The sequence below is a fragment of the Canis lupus genome, chromosome 37, assembly GCF_011100685.1.
Source record: "Canis lupus familiaris isolate Mischka breed German Shepherd chromosome 37, alternate assembly UU_Cfam_GSD_1.0, whole genome shotgun sequence".
Classification (NCBI taxonomy): domain Eukaryota; kingdom Metazoa; phylum Chordata; class Mammalia; order Carnivora; family Canidae; genus Canis; species Canis lupus.
Genome location: NC_049258.1, coordinates 6886809 through 6912394, shown reverse-complemented (window position 1 = coordinate 6912394; position 25586 = coordinate 6886809). Strand labels below are relative to the sequence as shown.

The 25586-nt window shown below is 42.5% G+C and overlaps 2 protein-coding genes and 1 pseudogene across 4 annotated transcripts in view; 2 read left to right on the top strand and 1 right to left on the bottom strand.

Annotated features, from left to right (window-relative positions):
• Nucleotides 1-12504, bottom strand: part of HSPE1 (heat shock 10kDa protein 1 (chaperonin 10)) — a 43060-nt gene extending 30556 nt beyond the window's left edge. Inside the window, exons 1-4 of one of the 2 annotated variants that reach the window (XM_038585257.1) lie at nt 12344-12492; nt 10429-10593; nt 9236-9325; nt 8897-9151 (exon numbers count right to left, since the gene is read on the bottom strand). In XM_038585257.1, the coding sequence (XP_038441185.1) occupies nt 9101-9151; nt 9236-9325; nt 10429-10593; nt 12344-12391 (354 nt within the window). In that variant the 5' untranslated portion in view covers nt 12392-12492 and the 3' untranslated portion in view covers nt 8897-9100. Of the gene's footprint in view, nt 1-8896; nt 9152-9235; nt 9326-10428; nt 10594-12343 lie in introns of those variants that run through there. The other variant, XM_038585258.1, reaches the window with a different exon arrangement.
• Nucleotides 11495-22565, top strand: HSPD1 (heat shock protein family D (Hsp60) member 1). 2 transcript variants are annotated; one of them, XM_038585252.1, is made up of 12 exons: nt 11495-11630; nt 12644-12819; nt 14144-14396; nt 15455-15537; nt 16068-16163; nt 16815-16908; nt 17176-17344; nt 19778-19877; nt 20434-20679; nt 21081-21255; nt 21677-21855; nt 21939-22565. In XM_038585252.1, exons 2-12 carry the CDS (start codon nt 12646-12648, stop codon nt 22089-22091), a joined length of 1722 nt encoding a protein of 573 aa, XP_038441180.1. In that variant the 5' UTR covers nt 11495-11630; nt 12644-12645; the 3' UTR covers nt 22092-22565. The 2 variants fall into 2 exon arrangements, with proteins under 2 accessions (XP_038441180.1, XP_038441179.1); XM_038585251.1 differs by lacking the exon at nt 11495-11630 and adding an exon at nt 11732-11848.
• Nucleotides 22566-24501: 1936 nt separating this feature from the next.
• Nucleotides 24502-25139, top strand: LOC119877909 (annotated as a pseudogene).
• Nucleotides 25140-25586: the final 447 nt, after the last annotated feature.

The following is a 25586-nucleotide window of genomic DNA, read 5'->3' as shown; positions in this document are numbered from 1 at the left end:
ACAATAGTGAATGCCCATTGTGTGTAGGACAACAAGTAAATGCTGAGAAATATGAATAAGACATATAAGCTGCTTTTCTCAAAGAACTTACAAATGAATGGGAAGGGTGATATTTAGCTTATTATACTACAAAGCAAAATGTTGGGGCACTCTGGGTGGCTCAGTCAGCTGAGCGTCTGACTCTTGATCTCAGCTCAGGCCTTAATTTCAGGGTCATGAGTTTAAGTCCTATATTGGAATCCATGCTGGGTGTGGAGCCTAGTTAAAAAAAAAAAAAAAGCAAAATGTCTTCAATCTCTTACTTGCTGTCTGTTCCCCTTCACAGATCTTCTTTGATCTTGCTCAGTATCCACCTCTCCTTATATGACCACAGAGGCATAAACCCATCTCTAGCTGAGGTTTAAGTCCTAAGCCAAGGTTTAGGTAAAGGGTAAGCATCCAACTCCATTTTAGGATAAAGAAATATATAAAAGGATATCTGTGGGATTCCTGGGTGGCTCAGTGGTTTAGCACCTGCCTTCTGCCCAGGGCGTGATCCTGGAGACCCTGGGTCAAGTCCCACATCGGGCTCCTTGCCTGGAGCCTGCTTCTCCCTCTACTTGTGTCTCTGCCTCTCTCTGCATGTGTCTCTCATAATAAATAAAATCTTAAAAAATAAAATTTCTTTTTAAAAAAAATAGAGTTCAAACTTAGACAACTTTGACTATAGATGAGTAAGATACCAAACCCCATGGCACTTCACTTTTCTCTCTATAATGATAGAATATTTGACCAAATTGGTGATTGTAGTAGCCAGCTGCCAAGATGGCCCCCAAAGATTATCCTGGTATGTGCATTTTTTAAAAATTATTTTTGTAGTTACGTCTACATCAAATGTGGGGTTCAAACTCATGACCCTGAGGTATAAAATTGCATGCTTTTCTGATGATGCAGTCAGCCAGGTGCCTCTCTGTTATGTACATATCTGTGTGGTTCTCTTTCATACTAAATTAGGCTGACCTGTATAATAGAATATTATAAAAATTCTGTTGTGACTTCTGGTGTTAGGTCATAAAAGACATTGGTTGGTTAAGCATGTGTCTTCAGCTCAGTTCATGATCCTGGGGTCCTGAGATTGAGCACCACTGAGCACCCCATCCAGCTCCCTGCTCAGTGGGGAGTGGGGAGCCTGCTTCTCCCTCTCCTTCTGTCCCTCCAACCCACTTGTGCACTCTTTTGCTCACTCTTGCTCAAATAAAATCTTAAAAAAAAAAAAAAAGACATTGTGGCTTTTGCCTTGTTTTCTTAGCTCACCTGCCCTGGGTGAGAAAGCTACCATGTGTGACGATACTCAAGTAGCCTTATGAAGGTTCCTGGTGAGGAACTGAGGCTCCCACCAAAATCAAGCAGCAACTTGCCAGCATGTGCCTGAACCATCTTGGAAGTATAACCTCCAGCCCCAGATAAGTCTTTGGATGATGGCAGAGACCTCACTACCACCACCCAGAGCCACCCCAATAAGATGCTCCTAAATTTCTGACCTACAGATACAATGTGAGATGTTCATTGTTAAGGCACTACATTTGGGGTGATTTGTTATGTAACAATAGATAATTAATACAGTAGTTCCTGAACCTTCAGGAAGAGAAAATGTGATCAGAAGAGACCAGTCACAACAGACTACTATCATTTCCTGTTTTCAGTAGAGCACCTATTGTCTTTCATAAAGTTAGCAGCACTTTCTAGATTTTCTCGATGACCCTAATCTCTACCTAAAATTGTGCTGGGGAACCTAACTGGCTCATTTGGTAGAGCATGTGGCTCTGGATCTTGGAGTTTTGAGTTTGAGCCCCATGTTGAAGATTAGAGTTTACTTAAAAAATAAATAAAAATAAATAAAATAAAATCGTGCTTTTGATTTAGTTGTTTATTTCTCCCTCCTCAACTTTATTCATTCTGGTATCTCCAAGCAGTGCCTGGCACATGTTCAAAATAAAAATGAATGACTTCAAAGGCCTTTTTGAACCGACACTCAAATAACTACCCAATGATGCTTTTTCCAAGTCAAGTCTCAAGGCTAAATGCTACTGAAAGACCATTTTGCAAGACTTGGGCTAAAATTTAACATGTGTTAAAGAACTAGACTTAATCTCTTAGAGGGAAAGGGGATGGATCCATTCTGTATGTCTTATAACAGGAAAATCTCCAGGTAAAGCCAAGACTGAAATAAAAAACCAACAACAACTATAAAAACACCTATAGAAACCATGGAAGAACTTTTAAGTATCGGAGAAGACTTTTCAGTTTGATATAATACCCACAAGCCATAAATGGAAAATATTAATTCAGCTATACCAAAATGACTTCCTGCAAGTTCTAAGTATAAACAGAATCAAAGCCAAAATGATAAACTGGAGGCAAAAACTAATCACAAAGAACCAATTTCTCTAATAAAGATATCCGGCAGCCCGGTGGCTCAGCGGTTTAGCACCACCTTCGGCCAGGGGCATGATCCGTAATCCTGGAGACCGGGGATCAAGTCCCATGTCAGGCTCCCTGCATGGAGCCTGCTTCTCCCTCTGCCTGTGTCTCTGCCTCTCTCTGTGTGTCTCTCATGAATAAGTAAATTAAATCTTTAAAAATAAATAAATAAAGATAACACACAAATCATAAAAGGCCATTTGTCCAGTAGAAAGAAAGAGGCAAAGATTATTCACAGTCAATAGGAATAGTCAGTTAACAGTAAAGGAAGCAGAAGTGACTGTCAACACGAGATGCTAATTCTCATAGTAAGAGTAAAATTATAAAATTAAAAACCTTTATAACATTCTCTATTATTGAGGCTGGGAAGAAATTAGTCTCATACATTGCTGTTAGGACTGTTAATTGATAGAACTTCTATAAAGGGTAACATGGAGATGTGTGTGTGTGTATATATACACATATATTTTTTCTTATAAATGTATTTTTTATTGGTGTTCAATTTGCCAACATATAGAGTAATACCCAGTGCTCATCCTGTCAAGCGCACACCTCAGTGCCTGTCATCCAGTCACTCCCACCCCCTGCTCACCTCCCCTTCCACCACTCCTAGTTCTTTTCCCAGTCCCTGACTCCCAGACTTCCTAGGAGTCTTTCATGTTCTGTCTCCCTTTCTGATATTCCCCACACATTTTTTCTCCTTTCCCCTTTATTCCCTTTCACTATTTTTTATATTCCCCAAATGAATGAGACCATATAATGTTTGTCCTTCTCCGATTGAGTTATTTCACTCAGCATAATACCCTCCAGTTATACATACACATATGACTAAAATCCACATACCCTTTGTCAAAGCAATGACGTGTCTATGAATTTCTTACAGATATACTTGTTCACCTGAGAAAAATAATTTATGCAAAAATTCTATTCACTGAAGAAGTGTTGCTAATAGCATAAGACTATAAATATTCGGGCAGCCGGGTGGCTCAGTGGTTTAGTGCCTGCCTTTGGCTCAGGGCCTGATCCTGGAGACCTGGGATAGAGTCCCACGTCAAGCTCCCTGCATGGAGCCCGCTTCTCCCTCTGCCTGTGTGCCTCTGCGTCTCTCTCTGTCTCTCATAAATAAATATTAAAAAAGACTATAAATATTCATCAGTGGAAAATGCTTAAATTATGGTTCACTCATCTAATAGAACATTACACAGCTATAATGAAAATTTAAAAAGCTCTTTATATTCTTCATAGATTCATTCCAAAGGCAATTTATTTATTTATTTATTTTTTGAAGATTTTATTTATTTATTCATGATAGTCACAGAGAGAGAGAGAGAGAGAGAGGCAGAGACACAGGCAGAGGGAGAAGCAGGCTCCATGCCCGGGAGCCCGAAGTGGGATTCGATCCCGGGTCTCCAGGATCGCGCCCTGGGCCAAAGGCAGGCACCAAACCGCTGCGCCACCCAGGGATCCCCCAAAGGCAATTTAATACAAAAAGAAAAAAGGGTGCCAAATGGCATGTCTGGAATGTTATTTTTTTAAAAAAGAAAAAAATGAATATATATGTATTTCACAATATAAGATCCATATATATATACATGCCCTTGAGCGCACGCACAGACACACACAAAGTGTATACTAAGATACCCCTAAAAATATAAAATGTAACACTAGTTGCTTCTAAGTATAAAACAGTGGCTGGGGGATAGGGAATGGAAGGATATTTTTCAATGTGTTTTATAGTATATATCCTTTTCAATTTTTAACTAAGTGAATCTTACCCATTTTTAAAGAAAATCAAAGTTTAAGGAAAAAAATAACAGGCTTGACTCAAAATGTTAAGGGACATCTAGTGTCCTCCTTTTAGTTAATTCTTAAACTGAGAGGAGTTAGTTTGTCCATGTCACGTAACTAGTATGTAAGCAACACAGGATCAGAGCTTAGATTTGATTGGGCTTTCTATACAAGGTTACTTAAGGGTAAAGAAAACCACGTAAGGAACGCCTGGGTGGCTCAGCGATTGGGCGGCTGCCTTTGGCTCAGGGCGTGATCCTGGAGTTGTGGAATCAAGTCCCACATCAGGCCCCCTGCATGGAGCCTGCTTTCCCCTCTGCCTGTGTCTCTGCCTCTCTCTGTGTGTCTCCCATGAATAAATAAAATCTTAAAAAAGAAAAGAAAATAAAAGAAAACCATGTAAATACTCTTCACATAAATAAACCAAAAGTTCAAAACTCCATTTTGGTGTGGTTGCGGTAAAAACAACAAATAACTTGCTGGAAGAGACACGTTAAGACTTGGTATCATTCAGGAGAACAATCTGGCAGCCTTTATCAAGGTTAAAAGTGTTTATGACCAGGCAAGTGCATGGGAAGACTTGCCTTGTCAGATCTCAAACTTAAATATAAAAGTTTATATTTAGGGGATACCTGGGTGGCTCAGTGGTTTAGCACCTGCCTTCGGCCCGGGTCGTGATCCTGGAGTCTCGCCATCGAGTCCCACATCGGGCTCCCTGCATGGAGCCTGCTTTTCCCTCTGTGTCTCTCATGAATAAGTACGTAAAATACTTAACAATTTTTTTAAAATAAATAAAAGTTTATATTTAGGGACACCTGGGTGGTTCAGTGTTGAGTGTCTGTCTTTGGCTCAGGGCGTGATTCCGAGGTCCGATGATCGAGTCCCACATTGAGCTCCCTGCTTTGTCTCTCTCATGAATAAATAAAATCTTAAAAAAAAAAGTTTATATTTATATTGAATACAATGTGGTAGAATAATTAGTGGGAACAAGGCTATAAAATCCACGAGTAGAAGGGTAGATGCCAGGGACTAAGGAAAGGGGAAAATGGGGAGCTGCTAATCAAGACCTAATGTTCCAGATAAGCAAGATGAAAATGTTCTAGAGATGTGATGTACAACAATGTGCCTATAATAACAAAACTGTATTGTACACTTAACAATCTGTTAAGAGGTTTTATTTTATTTTTTAAGATTTTATTTATAGAGTGAGACAGAGAGAGAGAGAGAAGCAGGCTCCATGCAGGGAGCCCGACATGGGACTCGATCCCGGGGTCTCCAGGATCACACCGTGAGCTGCAGGCAGCGCTAAACCGCTGCGCCACCAGGGCTGCCCTGTTAAGAGATTTTAAATCACATGTTGTGTTATTGTTTTTTTTTTTTTTACATGTAGTGTTATTGTAAAGTAAAAATGAAATCTTATAATTCCTAACTTTTAAAGTTTTTGTAAAGCCAACATTTTCTGGAATAGGAGGAAAAATATTAAAGGTAATACTCATATAACACAATAGCTTTCTGATAATTTTATTCTCAATTTCCCAGATTTTTTGTGTACAAGTTTAAGGCACTTTTTTTTTTTTTTAAGATTAAAGATTTTATTTACTCAAGAGACACACAGAGAAAGGCACAGGCAGGAGCAGCAGGCTCCATCCATGCAGGAACCCCATCTCAGAAAGGAATCATGCCCTGAGCCTCGGGCAGACCCTCAACTGCCAAGCCACCCAGGCGTCCCAAGGCACTTTAAGATTTATTCATTGAGGGATCCCATTGGGCCTGCCTTTGGCCCAGGGCGCGATCCTGGAGACACGGGATCGAATCCCACATCGGGCTCCCGGTGCATGGAGCCTGCTTCTCCCTCTGCCTATGTCTCTGCCTCTCTCTCTCTCTCTCTATCATAAAAGAAAAAAAAAAAAAAAGATTTATTCATTGAGATATATGGATGTCATGGTAAGGGGGGCAGAGGGAGATAATCTGACCAGGTATGGAACCCTCACAACCCTGGGATCATGACCAGAATCCCAATCAGGAGTTGGATGCTTAACCAACTGAGCCACCCAAAAGCCCCTTAAGCACACTTTGAAGTCAGACTAACCTGAGCTCAATCCCAAACTATGACTTAAAAGTGATGTTACCTTAAGCAAGTTATTCTTTCAGCTAGAAAGCAAGGAGTAACTGCCTCACCAAGTTCCTGTGATTTCGTTATTTTGGTCTGTTAAATGCCTAGAACAATGTGGCAAATGCTCAAAAATGGTAGTATAATCATTAAAGTTCCAGTTGGAATTTTACCTTATTTGTTGGCCAAAAGGCAAACAGTATCCTGTTGTAAAAAAATGTGGTTCAACACCCTCGGCACCCTTATTTTGGGCTTAAATTTCTCATGCCAAAATTATTTTCTCTATTATTTTCTAGTATGACCTCATAATCTAAAATTATTTCTTTAGCAATTCTGCTAGACAAGCATTATGGACTACTAATATGACAAAAAAAATTCTCCCATCCTTTTATTTATTTATTTATTTTTTAAAGATTTATTTATTTATGATAGACATAGAGAGAGAGAGAGAGGCAGAGACACAGGAGGAAGGAGAAGCAGGCTCCATGCAGGGAGCCCGACACGGGACTCGATCCCGGGACTCCAGGATCACGCCCTGGGCCAAAGTCAGGTGCTAAACCGCTGAGCCACCCAGGGATCCCCTCCCATCCTTTTAATTTAGGAGATTATAAAATGGAGTTCTGAAGTTTTATTTTTTTATTTTTTTTTAAATATTTTTTTTCTTTATTTATTTATGATAGTCACAGAGAGAGAGAGAGAGAGCGGCAGAGACACAGGCAGAGGGAGAAGCAGGCTCCATGCACTGGGAGCCCGACGTGGGATTCAATCCCGGGTCTCCAGGATCGCGCCCTGGGCCAAAGGCAGGCACCAAACCACTGCGCCACCCAGGGATCCCCAGTTCTGAAGTTTTAAAAACACCAGGTAATTCTAAGGATGAACCAAGGTTTATAAACTATTGCTTTTAATCTCAAAATTCATTTGCTTGGGTGTTCGAAAAACAGAATTGGGGAACATATGCCTAATTCTACAATCTACCAGCCACAGAACCTTGAAGTTTCCTATCTCTTCTGAGTCAGTTTTCTCATTGGTAAAACAGGGAAATCCTGCTTAACAAGGTTATAAAGAGCAAAAGCTCTTTATAGCAAGACTATCTAGCTGTGCCTCAGGAACAATAGGAAACTGATGACTCATTAGGGTTCTATAAATTGAGCTTTTAATCATAATTCTTGTACTGAGGATGACAAAAATTAAGCCTTAGTTATACCATAAGGCACTAACACGTGATTTACATAAATATGTACATACTTTAAGGACAACACCAAAAGTTGAGGCTGTTAAAGTCTATGCTGCTTACAATTTCAATTAGGTTTCAATTCCACAAGACAAATATAGGGCATAATTCTTCAAGTCTGGTATGGGACTGTTTGGGTTCAAATCTTCTCTCCCTAGCTACTATAGCTAAATCAAGCTCCAACTCCATTCCCTATTTGTTAAGTTCAACAAATTATGAACTAGATGTAGATGTCCATAATCAACCAGGAAATGTGCATGGAGTCCTTAGAATTATGACCTAGTAGCCACAGACGAAGCACCTGGAGGTGGAATGCCTCATGTCCAAATCCTGGCTTTGCCACCTCCTACTGAGTGTGTGCTTGGTTATTACTCAACCTGTGCATGTGTGTCTCTTACCTTCCTCCTTGGCAAGATGAGAATAACTACCCTAGAGGGTTGTTGAAAGATCAAGACGAGTGATGTACACCAAGTACCTACAACAGTAGCCAGGCAGTAGAAAATGCTCCTGAAGTATTAGCTGCAGTCACTATCATGCAACACCTGGCACATGAAAGGCATTCAAGGCTAGTAAACGTTCCATGGACTTTTTGCAAAGTAAGTTATGTAGTAGTACCAAGTACTAAAAATGGGAAAACTTACATTAAGTTCTTATAAATACAATACTTATGAAGAAACATTTAACCCTGGATTCCTTAAGTGAGAAACCATACTTCAACATAAGCTGGTTATACATGAAGTTAAAATGTTTTTTATTTTACTTTGTTTTTTTAAAGATTTTATTTATTCATTCACGAGAGACACAGAGAGAAAGGCAGAGACACAGGCAGAGGGAGAGGCAGGCTCCATGCAGGGAGCCTGATGCGGGACTCGATCCTGAGATTCCAGGATCACGCCCTGGGCCGAAGAAGGCAGGCGCTAAACCGCTGAGCCACCCAGGGATCCCCTAAAATATCTGTTTTTAAAGATTTCAGTTATTTATTCATGAGACACACACAGAGAGAGGCAGAGACACAGGCAGAGGGAGAAGCAGGCTCCATGTGGGAGCCCGACGTGGGACTTGATTCCGGGACTCCAGGATCACGCCCTGAACCAAAGGCAGACGCCCAACCACTGAGCCACCCAGGCATCCCTAAAATATTTCTACTTTTAAAAATAAGAGAAGTCCGTGACTTTGTATCAGCATCAATAATTTACTAAATAAAGCTAAATACAATGTGAAAATTGGAAAGCCCGTTGCCCAGAATTCTCTGCAGGTTACTTAAAACACTGGAAAACCCTAAACCATCTTAAATCACCAAATAAAGATTAACCACTCATTTATGTATTTTTATTTGCTCATTTCTGTATCAATACACTAAAACTAAATTTTAGAGACACTGGATATCATTAGTTTGGATACCATTAGTTTATTATAAAAGAGAGACATGAAAATTATTTACATGATGCAAGATTTCACAACTTCACTGGAATGGGCAGCTTCGCTTCATGCCGTTTTAAGAAAGAATGATTTCAGTCCACATACTTTCCGAGAATGTCACCATCTCTAAATAAGAAATAATCCTGCAGACAGAGAAAACCATTACTTAAGAAAACTAGTAACAAATACTTAACTTTTAAGAAGAAATAAATATGAAATTTACACACCTTGTCATCTAGGACTACTTTGGTGCCTCCATATTCTGGGAGAAGAACTTTATCTCCAACTTTCACACTAACTGGTTGAATCTCTCCACCCTTAAAAAAATAAGGATGTTTATTAGTAGAACTTAGTTCACCAAATATTCACACCTTTTATTAATTAAACATGCTCACTCAAATCAACTGCTAAAAAAAGGATTTGGTGGCCAAGGGACACGCTTTATCCTTTTACTGTAGTTCTTTGCTCAAGAACAGCACTGTTATAATTACACTTCGAAACAAGGCATACAGGGATGCTTAAACTAAAACCTAACTTCAGAGTACAGTTTAAAGAGTTCTATTGGAAAAGCTAAGGTAAGCTAACTTTTTGGTTAAATATTAACATAACCTCCAGACTACACAAGATCTGTTTTTGAAACTGCATATGTGGTGGTCATGTTTAACTTCTTCCAATACACAAAAATTCAAGAAGTATTGCCAGAATTTGGAACATATACTTATTTTATGATTCAATTTCCTTTCCATCAAAGTACAGATTTGGGCAGCCCAGGTAGCTCAGCGGGTTTAGCGCCGCCTTCAGCCCAGGGCATGATCCTGGGGTCCCAGGATCGAGGCCCATGTCGGGCTCCCAGCATGGAGCCTGCTTCTCCCTCTGCCTTTCTCTCTGTCTCACGAATAAATGGAAAAAAAAAAAAAAAAAAAGTATAGATTTAAGAGACTGCAGCATAGCGCCCCTGCCCCAAAACCTTCCTGGTCCTGACTCCAGGATACACCTCCTTGCTAGAACTTTCTTTCTTACAGACAACTAGAACAATACAATTAATCTATCTGACCCCAAGGCATTTGTGTATCGTGTCCGACTTGGGAGGTCTGAGGTCTAAGCAATCAACTGGAGAATGCCTGTAAAGCTAGGTCCAACCTGTTCCTTTCATAAGCACACCCACTAAGGCCAAAAAGAGTTAAAAGATTAAGGCAATTACGATGTTAGAGGTCAAACCTAGAGTTTAAATTTTCCCCAACTTGTAAAAGCACCCACGGATCATCTTAAATACGGTTTTTTGGTTTATCAAAGACTTAGAATTTGAAGAAAAGGCCGATCATACTCGGCCACCAAATGGTTAACTACTTTTAATAATCGAGATTTCCTTTTTTTCCCCCTCCACTCCACATAAAAACGGTTCAACGTTAGCCCCACTTACCTTTCCTTTGGAACCCGATCCAACAGCCACTACTGTTGCTTGCAACACTTTCCCTTGAGATTTTTCTGGTAGCATGATACCTCCTTTGGTTACAGTTTCAGCTGCACTCCTTTCGACTAAAACCCGGTCAAAGAGGGGAAGAAACTTCCTAAACGCCTGCCCTGCCTGTAAGAGAGGAAATGTGACATCAAATTTGAAACAGCAGTAGTTATTCGATTACATTCTCAGCGTTACTCGTCAAAAAAGCACGTGCGTGGCTTTCAAAGTTAACGCCAAGGCTCAGATTCGCTTAAAGGAAAAAAAAAAAACAACACGCCACTTGAGTGTTTTGCTCTCATGAGTCTAATTTCCCGTTCTACAGCCGTTAGGGGTGGTTGCTGCTGCTGTGCTCAGCCCTCGAACGAGCTTTAAGGGCAACCTTGGTTGACTTCAAGGTCAAAGATTTTCCTTCCTTGGGTTTCTCCGGGACATTTCTGCAAAAGCCATCAAGACGCGCGCCTGCAGCCGGGCTTCCGCAGCTGCTGCGCGGGCAGAGGCCCCGCGGGAGGCGCGCGTCCGTCCCCGGCCCGGGCTGCAGGCGAGCCGGGCTCCCGCGTGCGGGGCTCCCGCGTGCAGGGCCCAGGCGCCGGCGAGGGGCGGTGGGCCCGGCCTCCGCGCGGCCCCTGCAGCTGAGCCCCTTGGGGCCCCCTCCCCTCCCCGCACGGCTGCCCCCGCGCTTCGGGGAGGGCCGGCCGCCAGCCCCCGCGGGCCTCACCATGCCTCCGGCCGCCGCAGTCCCACTCGCTCTGGAGCCGCCGCCGCCGCCGCCGCCAGGAGACCCGCAGTCCGACCCCCAGGCCACGTGAACGTGGGAAAAGGCCGCCCGGCGCGCATGCGCGCTCGCTCCCGCGCCCCGCCCCTCCCCGCAGGAGAGGGTGGCCGCGCCAGCGCGCGCTGCGATTGGCCCCCGGCCCCGCGCGCCGGCCGCTGACGCGGGGACGCCCAGGCGGAAGGAAAGGGGACTTCTTTCTAGGCCTTTCCAGGCCGCCCGCGGAGGTGTAAGTACTACCTCCTCGCCCCTCTCCCGGAAATGACGCGCCGTGAACCTTGACCCCCCCCAGAGAGCGCCGCGCTTCCCGGAACGTTCTGGAACCCAGCGCAGCCCGGGAACTAGCCTAAGCCGGCCGGAGGGGGCTGAGCCCGCCGGCCCGGCCCTGCCGCGGGTAGCGAGGGGCGGGGCTGGCGCGGGGCGCGTGCCGATTGCCGGGCCCGGGCGGGCGGGCAGGGCTGGGAGGCGCCGGCGCGCGCGGGGCCGCGGGGCGGGGGGAGGGCGGCGGAGGGAGGGGACACTGGCTCTTTGCCGTGCGCGCCGCGCGCTCTGCCCCTCAGTCGCCGCCGCCGGCCTGCCTCGCCGCCCGCACGCTCCGCCGCCGACCCGCAGGTACCCGCGCCCGCGCCCCGGAGCGCCCCCCCCCCTCCCGCGGTCTGAGAGGGCGGCGGGCGGGCGGGCGAGGGCCGGGGCTCCCGGGGCGCGCAGCCCCCGCCGCCGGGCCAGGCCTCACGGGGTCCGGCGCTGCCGTCACGTGCGGCCCGCACTGCTCCCGGGCAGGGCGCCGCGGGCGGGCTGGCCCCGGGGTGGGGGTCGGGAGCGTGCTCGGCGGGCCCGCCCCTGCCGCCCCCGCCGCCCCCGCCGTCCCCGCCGCCCCCGCCGTCCCCCGGGCCGCCCGCAGGGCGCCGCGCTGCTGGGTGGTCGCCGCCGCCGCCAACGCCGCCGCCGCCGCCACCGCGGGCCCCGCGCACACCGTGACCTTGCGGAGGGCGTCCTGAGGGGAAGACACGTGGGCCGGGCCCCCAGCGTGGCGGCCCCGGGCTGCTCCGGCCGCAGAGGCCCGGAGCCGTCGCCCGGAGCCGCATCTTACTGAGCACATTTTTGTACCTTCAGGAACGGGTTTTTTTTTTTTTCCCTCCTCCCTCGAGCGCCCATGCCTTTGCTGCAGACTTGGGTTTTCGGGAGCGCGTTCTCTCTACGCTGTTGAAGCGGTAAAAGGTTCACTCGGTTCTCGCGGCCGCGGGGAAGGCGATGGGCGTGCTCTGCGCGTCGGCGGGGTGGCGCGCGCTCGGCCTCACGTGGCGCCGGCGCAGGTGCCCGCTGTTCCCCGGGGGCAGGCCGTGCGGCGACCCGGGGTGCCGCTGCTGTGGGAGTACTGCTGACCTGGTGCTTTCCGTCCCTCCGCAGAAATGCTTCGATTACCCGCAGTGCTCCGCCACGTCAGGCCAGTGTCCAGAGCCCTGGCTCCTCATCTCACTCGGGCCTATGCCAAGGATGTAAAATTCGGTGCCGATGCCCGAGCCTTAATGCTTCAAGGTGTAGATCTCCTAGCCGATGCCGTAGCCGTTACTATGGGGCCAAAGGTATCAGTGTTTTTTGTTTTGTTGGAATTGACAGTATCGTGAGTTCAGGAGTAGAAATTTAATTATGTCAGAGAGTCCCACCGAGCTGTTGAGCAGTAAGTACTTGCGTGTCCGTTGTTCACTCATTTATAATCGGTAGGACTTATCTAGATACTGGGACAGCTCTCTGATTCGGGTCTGTAACATGTAATAAATTCAGGAGCCTAGATTTAGGTTAAGCTACTAGTATTTTCTTGATGAAAATTGCCTTACCTGTATTTGTTTTAATGACTTACGGATCCTGGGCTCCTCGTGCAGTCTGAGGAAGGTATTGCAATCAGAACCGCGTACTGACGATAAAAGCCTCTGGAAGCAATAAAGTTGTCCTTAACATTAAAAAAAAAAACTCCAATAAATACGTAAGAGTTCCCAATTACTGCTTACTCTTTTCTTTTACGTAGATAACAATGGTCTTAAAACCGTTTCTTTAAAATTTGCGAAACTCTTTCCTACAACGTCTGATGTAATGGACTGGTAACTCACAGCTCAAAGTGGATTTGAAAATGGGAGGTAGAATTAATCTTGCCTGCCTACTTAAGGTTTGGGTTTTTCCCTGGCGGTTCATACCATTGGTGGAAGTACTGTAATGAAGATTTGTCTCATTTAATATGAAGAGGGTATTGAGTGAAAGGGTAACCCGTTTTGAGGAGACCTTTGAAGGTGATGCACAAATGGAGTGATGCTTGATTGCAGGTTGACAGATCCAATATCAGAGTATTGATACATATTGTATAAAATGTGGCATTTGTATGCCTCCCAAGTAGCAGCTTTGGTTCAGATCCAGAAGCTGCCAATACTGTTTGCACCATGATTTGAGATTTAACATTGAATCAGCCCCTGAAAGAGTGAACTGTACTTGCCTTGCTTTTGGTATTTTATTTAGTAGCTAAATTTTGAAGCCTCTTTTCTTATTATTTTCATAGATAGCAGGCACTGGACAAAACTTAATTATGAATCATGTGAAGGATATTCTGAAATTTCATTATGAGCTACCAGGTTGTTTGGTTTTCTGTGTGTGTGTATGTTTTAATGAGATGACAATTTTAGTCTCTGGGATTTTTATCTTCCATAAAACCCTCAATGCATGGTTATGCATTTGGCAACAGAAAAAGTCATTTTGTTAGTAAGCTAGGAACACTGATGGATTTGCCTTTGAGATTCTTGCACATTTAATAAAAGCGACAACTTGTGTTGAGGCTTTCAAGTAATTAAAAACTGTTCATTGTGTTTCAAGCTAAATGCACTCAGGTATGTGATTCTGTCACTTTTTTTCCTCTAATTATAGGGAAGAACAGTGATTATTGAGCAGAGTTGGGGAAGTCCCAAAGTAACAAAGGATGGTGTGACCGTGGCAAAGTCAATTGACTTAAAAGACAAATATAAAAATATTGGCGCTAAACTTGTTCAAGATGTTGCCAATAACACAAACGAAGAGGCTGGGGATGGCACCACTACTGCTACTGTCTTGGCACGCTCTATTGCCAAGGAAGGCTTCGAGAAGATTAGCAAAGGTGCTAATCCTGTGGAAATCAGGAGAGGTAGGAAAGTCTCTTCATTGTTGCCAGTGTTTTGAAGTGTCTTAAAGTTAAGTCTTGTTTCTCCTCTCTCAAAAAAAAAGTCTTAAATTGAGTTTTCCTTTGGCAAATAGCAATTAGATGCCTGCCTTATGCGATGGGTACTATGCTAGTTTTTTGGTTTTTTTTTTTAAGATTTATTTATTCATGAGGGACAGAGACATAGGCGGAGGGAGAAGCAGTCTCCCTGCAAGGGAGCCTGATGTGGGACTCGATCCTGGGACTCCAGGATCACACCCTGGGCTGAAGGCAGATGCTCAACCATTGAGCCACCCAGGCGTCCCTGGATTTTTTCTTTAAGTTATATTTCTCAAAATAAAGGGAAGAGCCAGAACTAATCCTACTCGTTGAACAAAATTGGGTTCTCATAAATCCATGTTGTGATCCTATTGACTGTTAAAGCAAATTTTTTGATTATATATTAAATGAGAAAATTTTGGATAATTAAAAGCTGTAGGGGCATAACCCTGTCATAGAGTTGAGGGAAGTGTTAGGTGACCCTGTTGGAAACCTGCAACATGATGGATTGTCAATAGCTTACATAGAATGAGTTGAATGGTGAAATTCTTGAAATTATGCTCTTGGTATTTTTCCTTTAGTCCAGTTTTCAAAATAATTTTGGCTTGTGAGTCTTCACTTACTAACGTTCCTGTTTTGGTGCGTGCCATTCAACTCCATGCAATTAGGAAAAGTGCTGGCATAGATGCATTATATAGGCCATTAACATTAAAACATTTAACACGGATTGAAATTTAAAAAAAATTTTTTTTTTTTAAACATTTTTATTTATTTATGACAGTCACAGAGAGAGAGAGAGAGGCAGGGACATAGGCAGAGGGAGAAGCAGGCTCCATGCACCGAGAGCCCGACATGGGATTCGATCCCGGGTCTCCAGGATCGCGCCCTGGACCAAAGGCAGGCGCCAAACCGCTGCGCCACCCAGGGATCCCTGGATTGAAATTTTTACTTGGTGTGGAGCCCTGAGAGAATAAGCTTTGTAATGGCATTTATTCTTGAATAAGGTGTGATGTTAGCTGTTGATGCTGTAATTGCTGAACTTAAGAAGCAGTCTAAACCCGTGACAACCCCTGAAGAAATTGCACAGGTAAGGATTTTTCATATTTTATGATAAATGTGATTTTATTCCATAATCCTATACCAGTGTCAGAATAATGATATCACCCAGTCACTTGACATGGAAAGCATTTCTTCTTCCTGCTTAAAAAACATCTGAAAATAATGCAGTGACCATAACTAGAGTCTTAGTGGTCACTTTAATTTTACATGGCTGTGAGTAAAACTCATTTGTTTGTATGGAAGATGTTCTTCAGCCATTTGTCAAAAGGTGCATAATTTTTGTCATGTTAGAATATTGCCACTTTTTCCAAGAAGGGGGGATATTCTCCCTTTTTTTAAAAAAAAAGAATGATATGTTTATTTTATTTCTTTTAAAAATAATGTAGCCAAATGGTAAGTTTAAAAATAATTGTTAGATCTCTTAGAACACATCTGCTTGTCCATAGGTTCCCCCTGCCCCAATATATCAGTTTTGAAGTTACTAGGAAAAGGGAGGGGAGCTGACTGAGGATGCTGGCCTTATCTTTGTAACTTGGAAGAGTAACTTGATTGTTTTAGGTTGCTACGATTTCTGCGAATGGAGACAAAGAAATTGGCAACATCATTTCTGATGCAATGAAAAAGGTTGGAAGAAAGGGTGTCATCACAGTAAAGGTAAGTGTTTTTAATGATAGCTTGAGATGAGTTGTCTGATCAAAACAGTTTTCAAATAGAAAAATTGATGTGTTTCATGCTTGATTCCTTTATGCATGTTTTAGCATTCACATAGACTAGAGTATTTCCTGAATTGTGTGTGAATTTTTTATTTTATTTTATTTTATTTTATTTTATTTTATTTTATTTTATTTTTTATAAACTTTATCACTTTATTTTATTTTTTTTAAATTTTTATTTATTTATGATAGTCACACAGAGAGAGAGAGAGGCAGAGGCACAGGCAGAGGGAGAAGCAGGCTCCATGCACCGGGAGCCCGATGTGGGATTCGATCCCGGGTCTCCAGAATAGTGCCCTGGGCCAAAGGCAGGCGCTAAACCGCTGCGCCACCCAGGGATCCCTGTGTGAATTTTTTAACCTTCCCTGTGAGGGAGGAATCCGTTGTAACTTAAGTAATACTATTCTTCTAGATGTAAAAATTTAAAAATGCATTTTTGAAATTTTTGCAAAATTGCAGTTTGATCCCCTAGGGTATTTGCATACTTACACGCCTGGATCCCTTGTGATCAGTGCGGTCTCCTAATCTGGTCTATAATTACAACTTTTTGTGTTTCTGTAATGAAATTCATACAGCTAATTGATTTTTATAGGATGGAAAAACACTGAATGATGAATTGGAAATTATTGAAGGCATGAAGTTTGATCGAGGCTATATTTCTCCATACTTTATTAATACGTCGAAAGGTAAGAACAAGTCAGTAAATGAAATTTAAAAAAATATACAGGTTGCCATGGGTCACACTGTAAGCATTAATCAGGTCATACTTCTAAAAGATAAACTTAGGTATCCCAAAAGTTATTGTAAATGAGAAATGAAGGGGAAAACATGAACTCAGTCACTTGAGATGTACTAAAACTTTGGTTTCTAGTTTTTTCACTTAACTAAATTGCAGTTATTTTCAGGATATTGTTATAATGTCTTAAATTGGTTTGAAATGTTTATTTTTGCAGGTCAGAAATGTGAATTCCAAGATGCCTATGTTCTATTGAGTGAAAAGAAGATTTCTAGTGTCCAGTCCATTGTACCTGCTCTTGAAATTGCCAATGCTCACCGTAAGCCCTTGGTCATAATTGCTGAAGATGTTGATGGAGAAGCTCTGAGTACACTTGTTTTAAATAGGTAATAGGCTTTCGTATTTGGTTTACATTTCCAGATGAAAGGAAGTTTTTTTATATTGGTGTTTGAAATCCTCTTTTTGTACCCCCACATTGCACCACTTGTGTTAGCATATATACAGGTATGCTTTGTGAGCTCTGTTAAAATGGTTTGTTCTTTTTGAATGAGTTCTGTTTGAAAGTCCTTAATATTTTGTGCAAGTTTTTCATAAGACAGCCTAATTTTGAATGTGATACCTATTTTTTAATTATAACTATTGGTTTTTTTCAATTTTAGGTCAAAACGTATTTAGTTACATAATCTGTTAAAATTTTAAGGGTGGCTCAATGGTTGACTGTCTTTGGCTCAGACTGTGATCCCGAGGTCCTGAGATCAAATCCTGCATCAGGCTCCCCACAGGGAGCCTGCTTCTCCCTCTGCTGAGAGGGAGAGGGTCTCTGCCTCTGTGTGTCTCATGAATAAAGCAAATCTCAAAACTTTTTTTTTAAGTTTTTTTTTTTTTTTTAATTTACGATAGTCAGAGAGAGAGAGAGAGAGAGAGGCAGAGACATAGGCAGAGGGAGAAGCAGGCTCTGTGCACTGGGAGCTCGACATGGGATTCGATCCCGGGTCTCCAGGATTGTGCCCTGAGCCAAAGGCAGGCGCTGAACCGCTGCGCCACCCAGGGATCCCAAAACTTTTTTTTTTTTTTTTAAGAGTTTATTTATTTATTCATGAGGCACAGAGAGAGGGAGAAGTAGGCTCCATGCAGGGAGCCCGATGTGGGACTCGATCCTGGGACCACAGGATCAGCCCTGGGCTGAAGGTAGGCGCTCAGCTGCTGAGCCACCCAGACATCCCATCAAAGGACATTTTAATTAATGGTCTGAAATAGAGAATTTGACATTCAATCTAAGATAAAGTCTCTTCGCTTAATTTTTTAAACTATAATATATGATTTTTTACTTTACGACTAGTAGCTCCTGCTATAAAAGTGTTAGGGCCTTACTGTGGTGCATGGCTGTCTCCGTCAGAAGAGCATGTGACTCTTGATCTTGATTTGATTGTGAGTTCGAGTCCCACATGGGTGTGGAGATTAAATTTTAAGAAAGAATATTAGAACGTTTTTAAAATACATATTCTTCCTATTCCTAGAATTGAGGTATATTAGAAGTAATAATTTTTTTTGAAGATTATATTTATTCAGGAGAGACACAGGCAGAGGGAGAAGCAGGCTCCATGCAGGGAGCCCGATGTGGGACTTGATCTCGGGACTCCAGGATCACGCCCTGGGCTGAAGGCAGCACTAAACCGCTGAGCCCCCTGGGCTGCTCTAGAAGTAATAATTTTCCAATTGTAATGGAAATGGACAAATGAAATAGTTATATGGGAGAGTGCATACCTTGACACAAAAGCTCCGAATGAGTTGACTTATCCTTGAATGTTTGTTAGCTTGGATTTGCTTTTTGGGTTATGAAAAGCTTTATGAGATTGTGGGATTTTAAGTCAAAATAAATTAAAAAAAAAATAGACCTCCAGAGTTTCATTGAGCCATCTACTGGTGTCTGTAGCTTTGGATGGCTGATTGATTTGGCATACTATGTTTATCTGTCCCTCTGATTTTTATTTGGCCCTTTAATAAAATAGACCAACTCTGTCTTTAACAGTTTAAATACTCCTTTTTCACACAGTGTGGTCTCAAGTGGACATTCCTTTGATTATATATTCCAGATATTCATTACATGATAAAATCGCAGGTGAACTTAATGCTATTTATCAGCAACACTTATATATGTAAAGGAACTGAATTAAGAACACTGCTCAAACTTCAGTAGTAACTTGATCCATTACTAAATAGAACAAATAGGGTATAGTTATCACTGTAGTTAACTTAAAAGTTTTTTGTTTATGTTAGCATTTATTTCCTGGGTTCAGTTTAACCGTAAGGTCAACAATTTTTGACAAAGGTAATGGCAAATATGGATGAATGGAAAGTTGCTCTTTCATGTCTTAATTTGACTAAAAGTTGGTAGGAAGCAAAAAATTGTAAAGTGTGGTTTCCAGGGGTGCCTGGGTGGCTTAGTCAGTTATATGTCTGCTTTCAGCTCAGATCATGGTCCTCGGGGGTCCTGGGATTGAGCCCCATGTTGGGTGCCTCACCCCCCCACCCCCATTCATGTGCTCGCTTTCTTTTTTTAAAGAGATTTGATTTATTTATTCATGAGAGAGAGAGGCAGAGACATAGGCAGAGAGGGGAAGCAGGCTCCTTGCAAGGAGCCTGATGTGGGACTCAATCCCAGGACCCCGGGATCACACCATGAGCCACCGAGCCACCCAGGCGTCCCATCACTCTTTCAAATAAATAAAACCTTTTTTAAAAAAAGTGTGGTTTCCTAAGTAATCTTAGTACTAAGAACTTTAATTAACTTTAAATCTCATTCTTATTGTTCTTAACAGGCTAAAAGTCGGTCTTCAGGTTGTGGCAGTCAAAGCTCCAGGTTTTGGTGACAATAGAAAGAACCAGCTTAAAGATATGGCTATTGCTACTGGTGGTGCAGTAAGTAAAATATATGTGATGTTGGTTTACTGAATGTTATATACTTCCAGGCCTAAAATTTATAGGTAGATTTTAGGTTTTTCACAATCATTTATTATTAACTATTCATTTTTGTTTCTGTTGGATGTTTTCGAGGTAAAGGTTTGATTAAATGTGCCCAGGTCCCTTCTCTAACTTGCTATGAGTCTAGCCCAAGAATAGGATTATTTGACTAATCTGTGTTCAATACAATAGAAAAGACATAGGACTTAATTGTTTAGGTCTAAGGTCTAGTCCTGGTTCCACCAAAAGTGTGACCTCAGGGGAATTGAGTTTATACTTTTCTGAAATAAAGCTAATTAATTCTGATTGAGGATTAAGTGAGAAGTGGGAAATGCAGTGAAAAACCTGATCAAGTCTTCTCTGGACTAGACGTTGTCTTGAAATTTCACATTTCAAAGAAATACAGTATTCTAAGATGTTTATCTCCTCAAAAAACCCACCTGATGTATTACTGATAAACTTGGTATAATGAAAAACCAAGCTGCAACGGGTTCATTTTTAAATATTTTTGTAGGTGTTTGGGGAAGAAGGGTTGACTCTAAATCTCGAAGATGTTCAGCCTCATGACTTAGGAAAAGTTGGAGAGGTCATTGTGACCAAAGATGATGCCATGCTTTTAAAAGGAAAAGGTGACAAGGCTCAAATTGAAAAACGTATTCAAGAAATCATTGAGCAGTTAGATATCACAACTAGTGAATACGAAAAGGAAAAGCTGAATGAGCGTCTGGCAAAACTCTCAGATGGAGTAGCTGTGTTGAAGGTAAGATTCATTGTTGTAAATGAGTTTCTTGGGTTCTGAACCCAAGAATGATTTTGTTTCTGTGGTACTCTCCAATAGTGCCGTGTAACCAAAAGGTTTTGGGAAATAACTTTGTCATGGAGATATATATTATATAAAATTTTTTTGGAATACTCCCCTTAAAGCCAGAAGTGAACTTGGTATTGCTAAGGAAAAAGGTGTTTTGTTAATGATAGTGTGTTGGACTGATGTGAGACACTGCACTGACCCTATTAGCTCTTTAATCATGCAGTCACTTTTAACAAATAGGCGACCTTTTTTTTACATGTTTTTAAGTGAACTCCGTGCTTTTCAGTGACTCTTGCCAGTCAGCATCTTGAATGGGCAAAACCCATACTAACTGGAATTCTTTTAATCATTAGGTTGGTGGGACAAGTGATGTTGAAGTGAATGAAAAGAAAGACCGAGTTACAGATGCCCTCAATGCCACAAGAGCTGCTGTTGAAGAAGGCATTGTTCTGGGAGGAGGTTGTGCCCTGCTTCGGTGCATTCCAGCCTTGGATTCAATAACTCCAGCTAATGAAGATCAAAGAATTGGTAAAATTGCCTTTCATGAGTTGATTTGCAACCTGATTTTAGTCTTTCAGAATGCAGTTGCCCATTAAATAGAACAATAAACCACAAAGATTCCAGAATAACATTAGAAGAGCACTGATAATTAGAAAATAAATGAAAGATGCAGTCATGTCCAGGGGGAATGATTTGACCTGTGGACAAATAGAATTTTAATTTTTACAAAAGAATGAAACTGGGGATGCCTGGGGAGGCTCAGCGGTTGGGCATCTGCCTTTGGGTCAGGGTGTGATCCAGGTCGACTGGGGATCCAGTTGCGCATGGGACTCCCTGCAGGAGGCCTGCATCTCCCTCTGCCTGTGTTTCTGCCTTTGTCTCTCATGAATAAGTAAAATCTTAAAAAAAAGAAAAAAAGAAACTATAATTTGCTAAACTTTATCTTTAGGTATCGAAATTATTAAGAGAACACTCAAAATTCCTGCAATGACCATTGCTAAGAATGCAGGTGTTGAAGGATCATTGATAGTTGAGAAAATTATGCAGAGTTCCTCAGAAGTTGGTTATGATGCTATGCTTGGAGATTTTGTGAATATGGTGGAAAAAGGAATCATTGATCCAACTAAGGTAAATAGTTGATCATTTTCTAAAAGTCTTGTTCATTTTTCACTAAGGAAAAAGGTAATATATTTATCAAACTTCTTTCTTAGGTGGTAAGAACTGCTTTATTGGATGCTGCTGGAGTGGCCTCTCTGTTAACCACGGCAGAAGTTGTAGTCACCGAAATTCCTAAAGAAGAGAAGGACCCAGGAATGGGTGGAATGGGTGGAATGGGAGGTGGTATGGGAGGCGGCATGTTCTGATTCCTAGAATAGTGCTTTACCATTCTTAATGAACTGTGAGAGGAAGCTCAAGGCTGTGTTCCTCAACCATAACTTCAGAGAAGTCAGTTCAAGGAAATGACTGAAGAAAAGGCTGGCTGATGTTTAAGAAAATCGCTATAACCATCAGTTACTGGTTTCAGTTGACAACATATAATGGTTTACTGCTGTCATTGTCCATGCCTACAGATAATTTATTTTGTATTTTTGAATAAAAAGACATTTGTACATTCCTGATAACTGAGTGCAAGAGCCATGTACCAATGTACTGCTTTCAACTTAAATCACTGAGGCATTTTTACTACTATTCTGTTAAAATCAGGATTTTAGTGTTTGCCATCACCAGATGAAAAGTTAAGCAGCCTTTCTGTGGAGAGTAAGAATAATTGTGTACAAAGTAGAAAAATATCCAATTATGTGACAACCTTTGTGTAATAAAAATTTGTTTAAAGTTAATTGTGTTAGCCTTTCCATGATCTAGAAGATAAATGAAAGCCAGTGGATGGAGGGGTAGAGTTTGGCACAAGTGTGTAAAACATTATTCTACCTGGAGTAGTCTCCTGTTTCTCTTTGCTAAAGACGATTATATTACAACATAGGTAATGGGAAGTTCCTGTGGGGACAGTATTTTGTGTGTTGAGGTCTTTGTCCCTTCTTATGGAGGTTATAATTCCTGCTTCAAAGCCTCCACATAATAAGAAATGGGTTCCTGGAACACCTGTCTGGCTCAGTTGGAAGAGCATGGGACTTGATCTTGGGTTTGTGAGTTTGAACCCCACACTGCATGTAGAGATTATAAGAAAAAAAATGGGTTCCTGTTAGGTGAGAAGGGAAGAGTTTGTAGTAGGAGTGTACTAAGTGGAAAGGAGAGAGGTGTGCCTTTCAAGCATCATTAGTAGTGGGGAAGGGCATCCTTACTTGATAGGCCTGGCCTGATCCAGTATCTTTACCTTTATTAAGAATTTAAGGCAGGGGCAGCCCGGGTGGCTCAGCGGTTTAGCGCCGCCTTCAGCCCAGCGCTTGATCCTGGAGACCCCGGATCGATGGAAATGTGGCTTTTTTAAATTTTTGTGTGTGTGTGGCTTATTTTTAAAACTGGCTGAATGCATGTTTGGGGCAAAATGAGTTTTAAAACATAACTTTGTTTTCTAGATTTACTACATTATAAATTGAAAGCACAAGATCATGTTTAACATCTACATTCTTGCTTTCACCTGTGCCAAAGGACCTAGTCTGCTGCTCAGTTTGGCCTTGGGGCTGCCGTTTTAGAGACTGGGATAAGCTACGGTTTAAGGCAAATGCCCTTGGTATGCAAAGCTCAGACAAAAGGAAAAATAATCACAGATCAAAAGCCAGTCACTTGAAATTTGCACCTAGAACTACCTGTGCTTTGCCCAGGTTAGAAACAGAATGACAACAGATTAAAGGGGACTAAATAAAAGGCATTTTAAGTAAGCAAGACATGCCTAGAATATAGTTTTGCCTGTAGAAGTAGCAAAAGGCAAAGCAATATCAAACGTTAGAGAAAGGGTTTATATAGTTAATTACCTTAAAGGCCAAGCTAAGTGATTATAAGAAAAGGTAAGAGATGAAAAACACCTGGACTTTAAAAGATTAGAGCACGGCCAGCCTAAAGACACGAGCAGAGGAAAAAATTAGTGTTCTGTGCTAGACACTGAACTAAATACTTGGTTTAAGTCCGGAACCTTGGATTAGGGACTCCTTACTAAACCTATGCCACACGAAGTAAATAGGCTGAAAGGTTAAGTAGCTTATACAAAGTCTCCGAGCTATTAGGTGGTAAACCTCCGATGGGAGCTGGGTATGAAGAGCTTACGTTCTTAGACCGAAGAGCCAGGCTGGAATGAACCCCTAAGCCAGGATCTAGGCAGTCGTAAACCCCCTTGAAAGCGGTAGCCAGAGACGTCCATACATTAGGAACCCAACTCTATCTTCTATCCATCACTTACCTTCCAGAATGCCGGTAGCTAGCCAGCATTTCTACTCCCGTATTTCTCTAGGACTAGAGAGAATCATGTAGTAAAACAAAGACTTCTGATTCTGAGAGTCCCTCCGATGAAAAGGGTGGCTCCCCCGATCGCTGTACAGTGAAATTCCGCAGCCAATACACTCGTCCCTTGCTTTCAAATATTCATGGACAAACCACCATTAAACAAGCCTCAACATGAAGAATAGCAAAACCAAAAGGGATCTAGGAGAAACTTCTTTTTTTAGAGATTTTATTCATGAGAGACACCGAGCGAAAGGTAGGGACACAGGGAGAGGGAGAAGCAGGCTCCCTGCAGGGAGCCCGATGCGGGACTCAATCCCAGGACTCTGGGATCTCATGCCCTGGGCCAAAGGCAGACACTCAACCACTAAGCCACCCAGGCATCCCTAAATCATAGTATCTTAAAGATGAGATCCTGCTGCCATAAACCAAGGAAGCTAACAAAAAGGAACAATTAGAAAACATTATTGGAAATTAACTAAAACTATGACAAAGGACCTGGAAAATAGAACTGAAATCTAACAGGTGGAACAGGCCTTTCACGAAGATGGCGCCGAAGGCGAAGAAGGAAGCCCCTGCCCCTCCCAAAGCTGAAGCCAAAGCAAAGGCTTTGAAAGCTAAGAAAGCGGTGCTGAAAGGCGTGCACAGTCACAAAAAAAAAGAGGATCCGCACGTCACCTACATTCCGACGACCAAAGACCCTGCGTCTCGGAAGGCGGCCCAAATATCCTCGAAAGAGCGCCCCCAGGAGAAACCAGCTTGATCACTCTGCCATCATCAAGTTCCCCTTAACTACTGAGTCAGCCATGAAGAAAATAGAAGACAACAGCACACTTGCGTTCATCGTGGATGTCAAGGCCAATAAGCACCAGATCAAACAGGCTGTGAAGAAGCTCTATGACATTGATGTGGCCAAGGTCAACACCTTGATCAGGCCTGATGGAGAGAAGAAAGCATATGTTCGACTGGCTCCTGACTATGATGCTTTGGATGTTGCCAACAAAATTGGGATCATCTAAACGGAGTCCAGCCAGCTATAAATCTAAATATAAATTTTTTCACCATGAAAAAAAAAAGGTGGAACAAAAACATGGAAAATAGGAAAAACTAGATTTAATATGAGGGAGGTCGAATGTCTAGTTAGGAATACCTGAATGATGGACCCAGAGAATACGGAGAGGAGATTCCTCAGGGTTCAAGTAACTGAGTCTAAATGAAAGGCCCATAATTAGGACCAGGCAAGGGGCATAGGAGCATGCAATTTCAGACTACCCAGGATAGGTAAAGAGTCGATTTTAAAAGCTTCCAGAGGGATGCCTGGGTGGCTCAGCAGTTGAGCGGCTGCCTTCAGCTCAGGGCGTGATCCCAGGCCCTGGGATCGAGTCCTATATCGGGCTTCCTGCATGGAGCCTGCTTCTCCCTCTGCCTGTGTCTCTGCCTTTCTGTGTCCCTCATGAATAAATAAA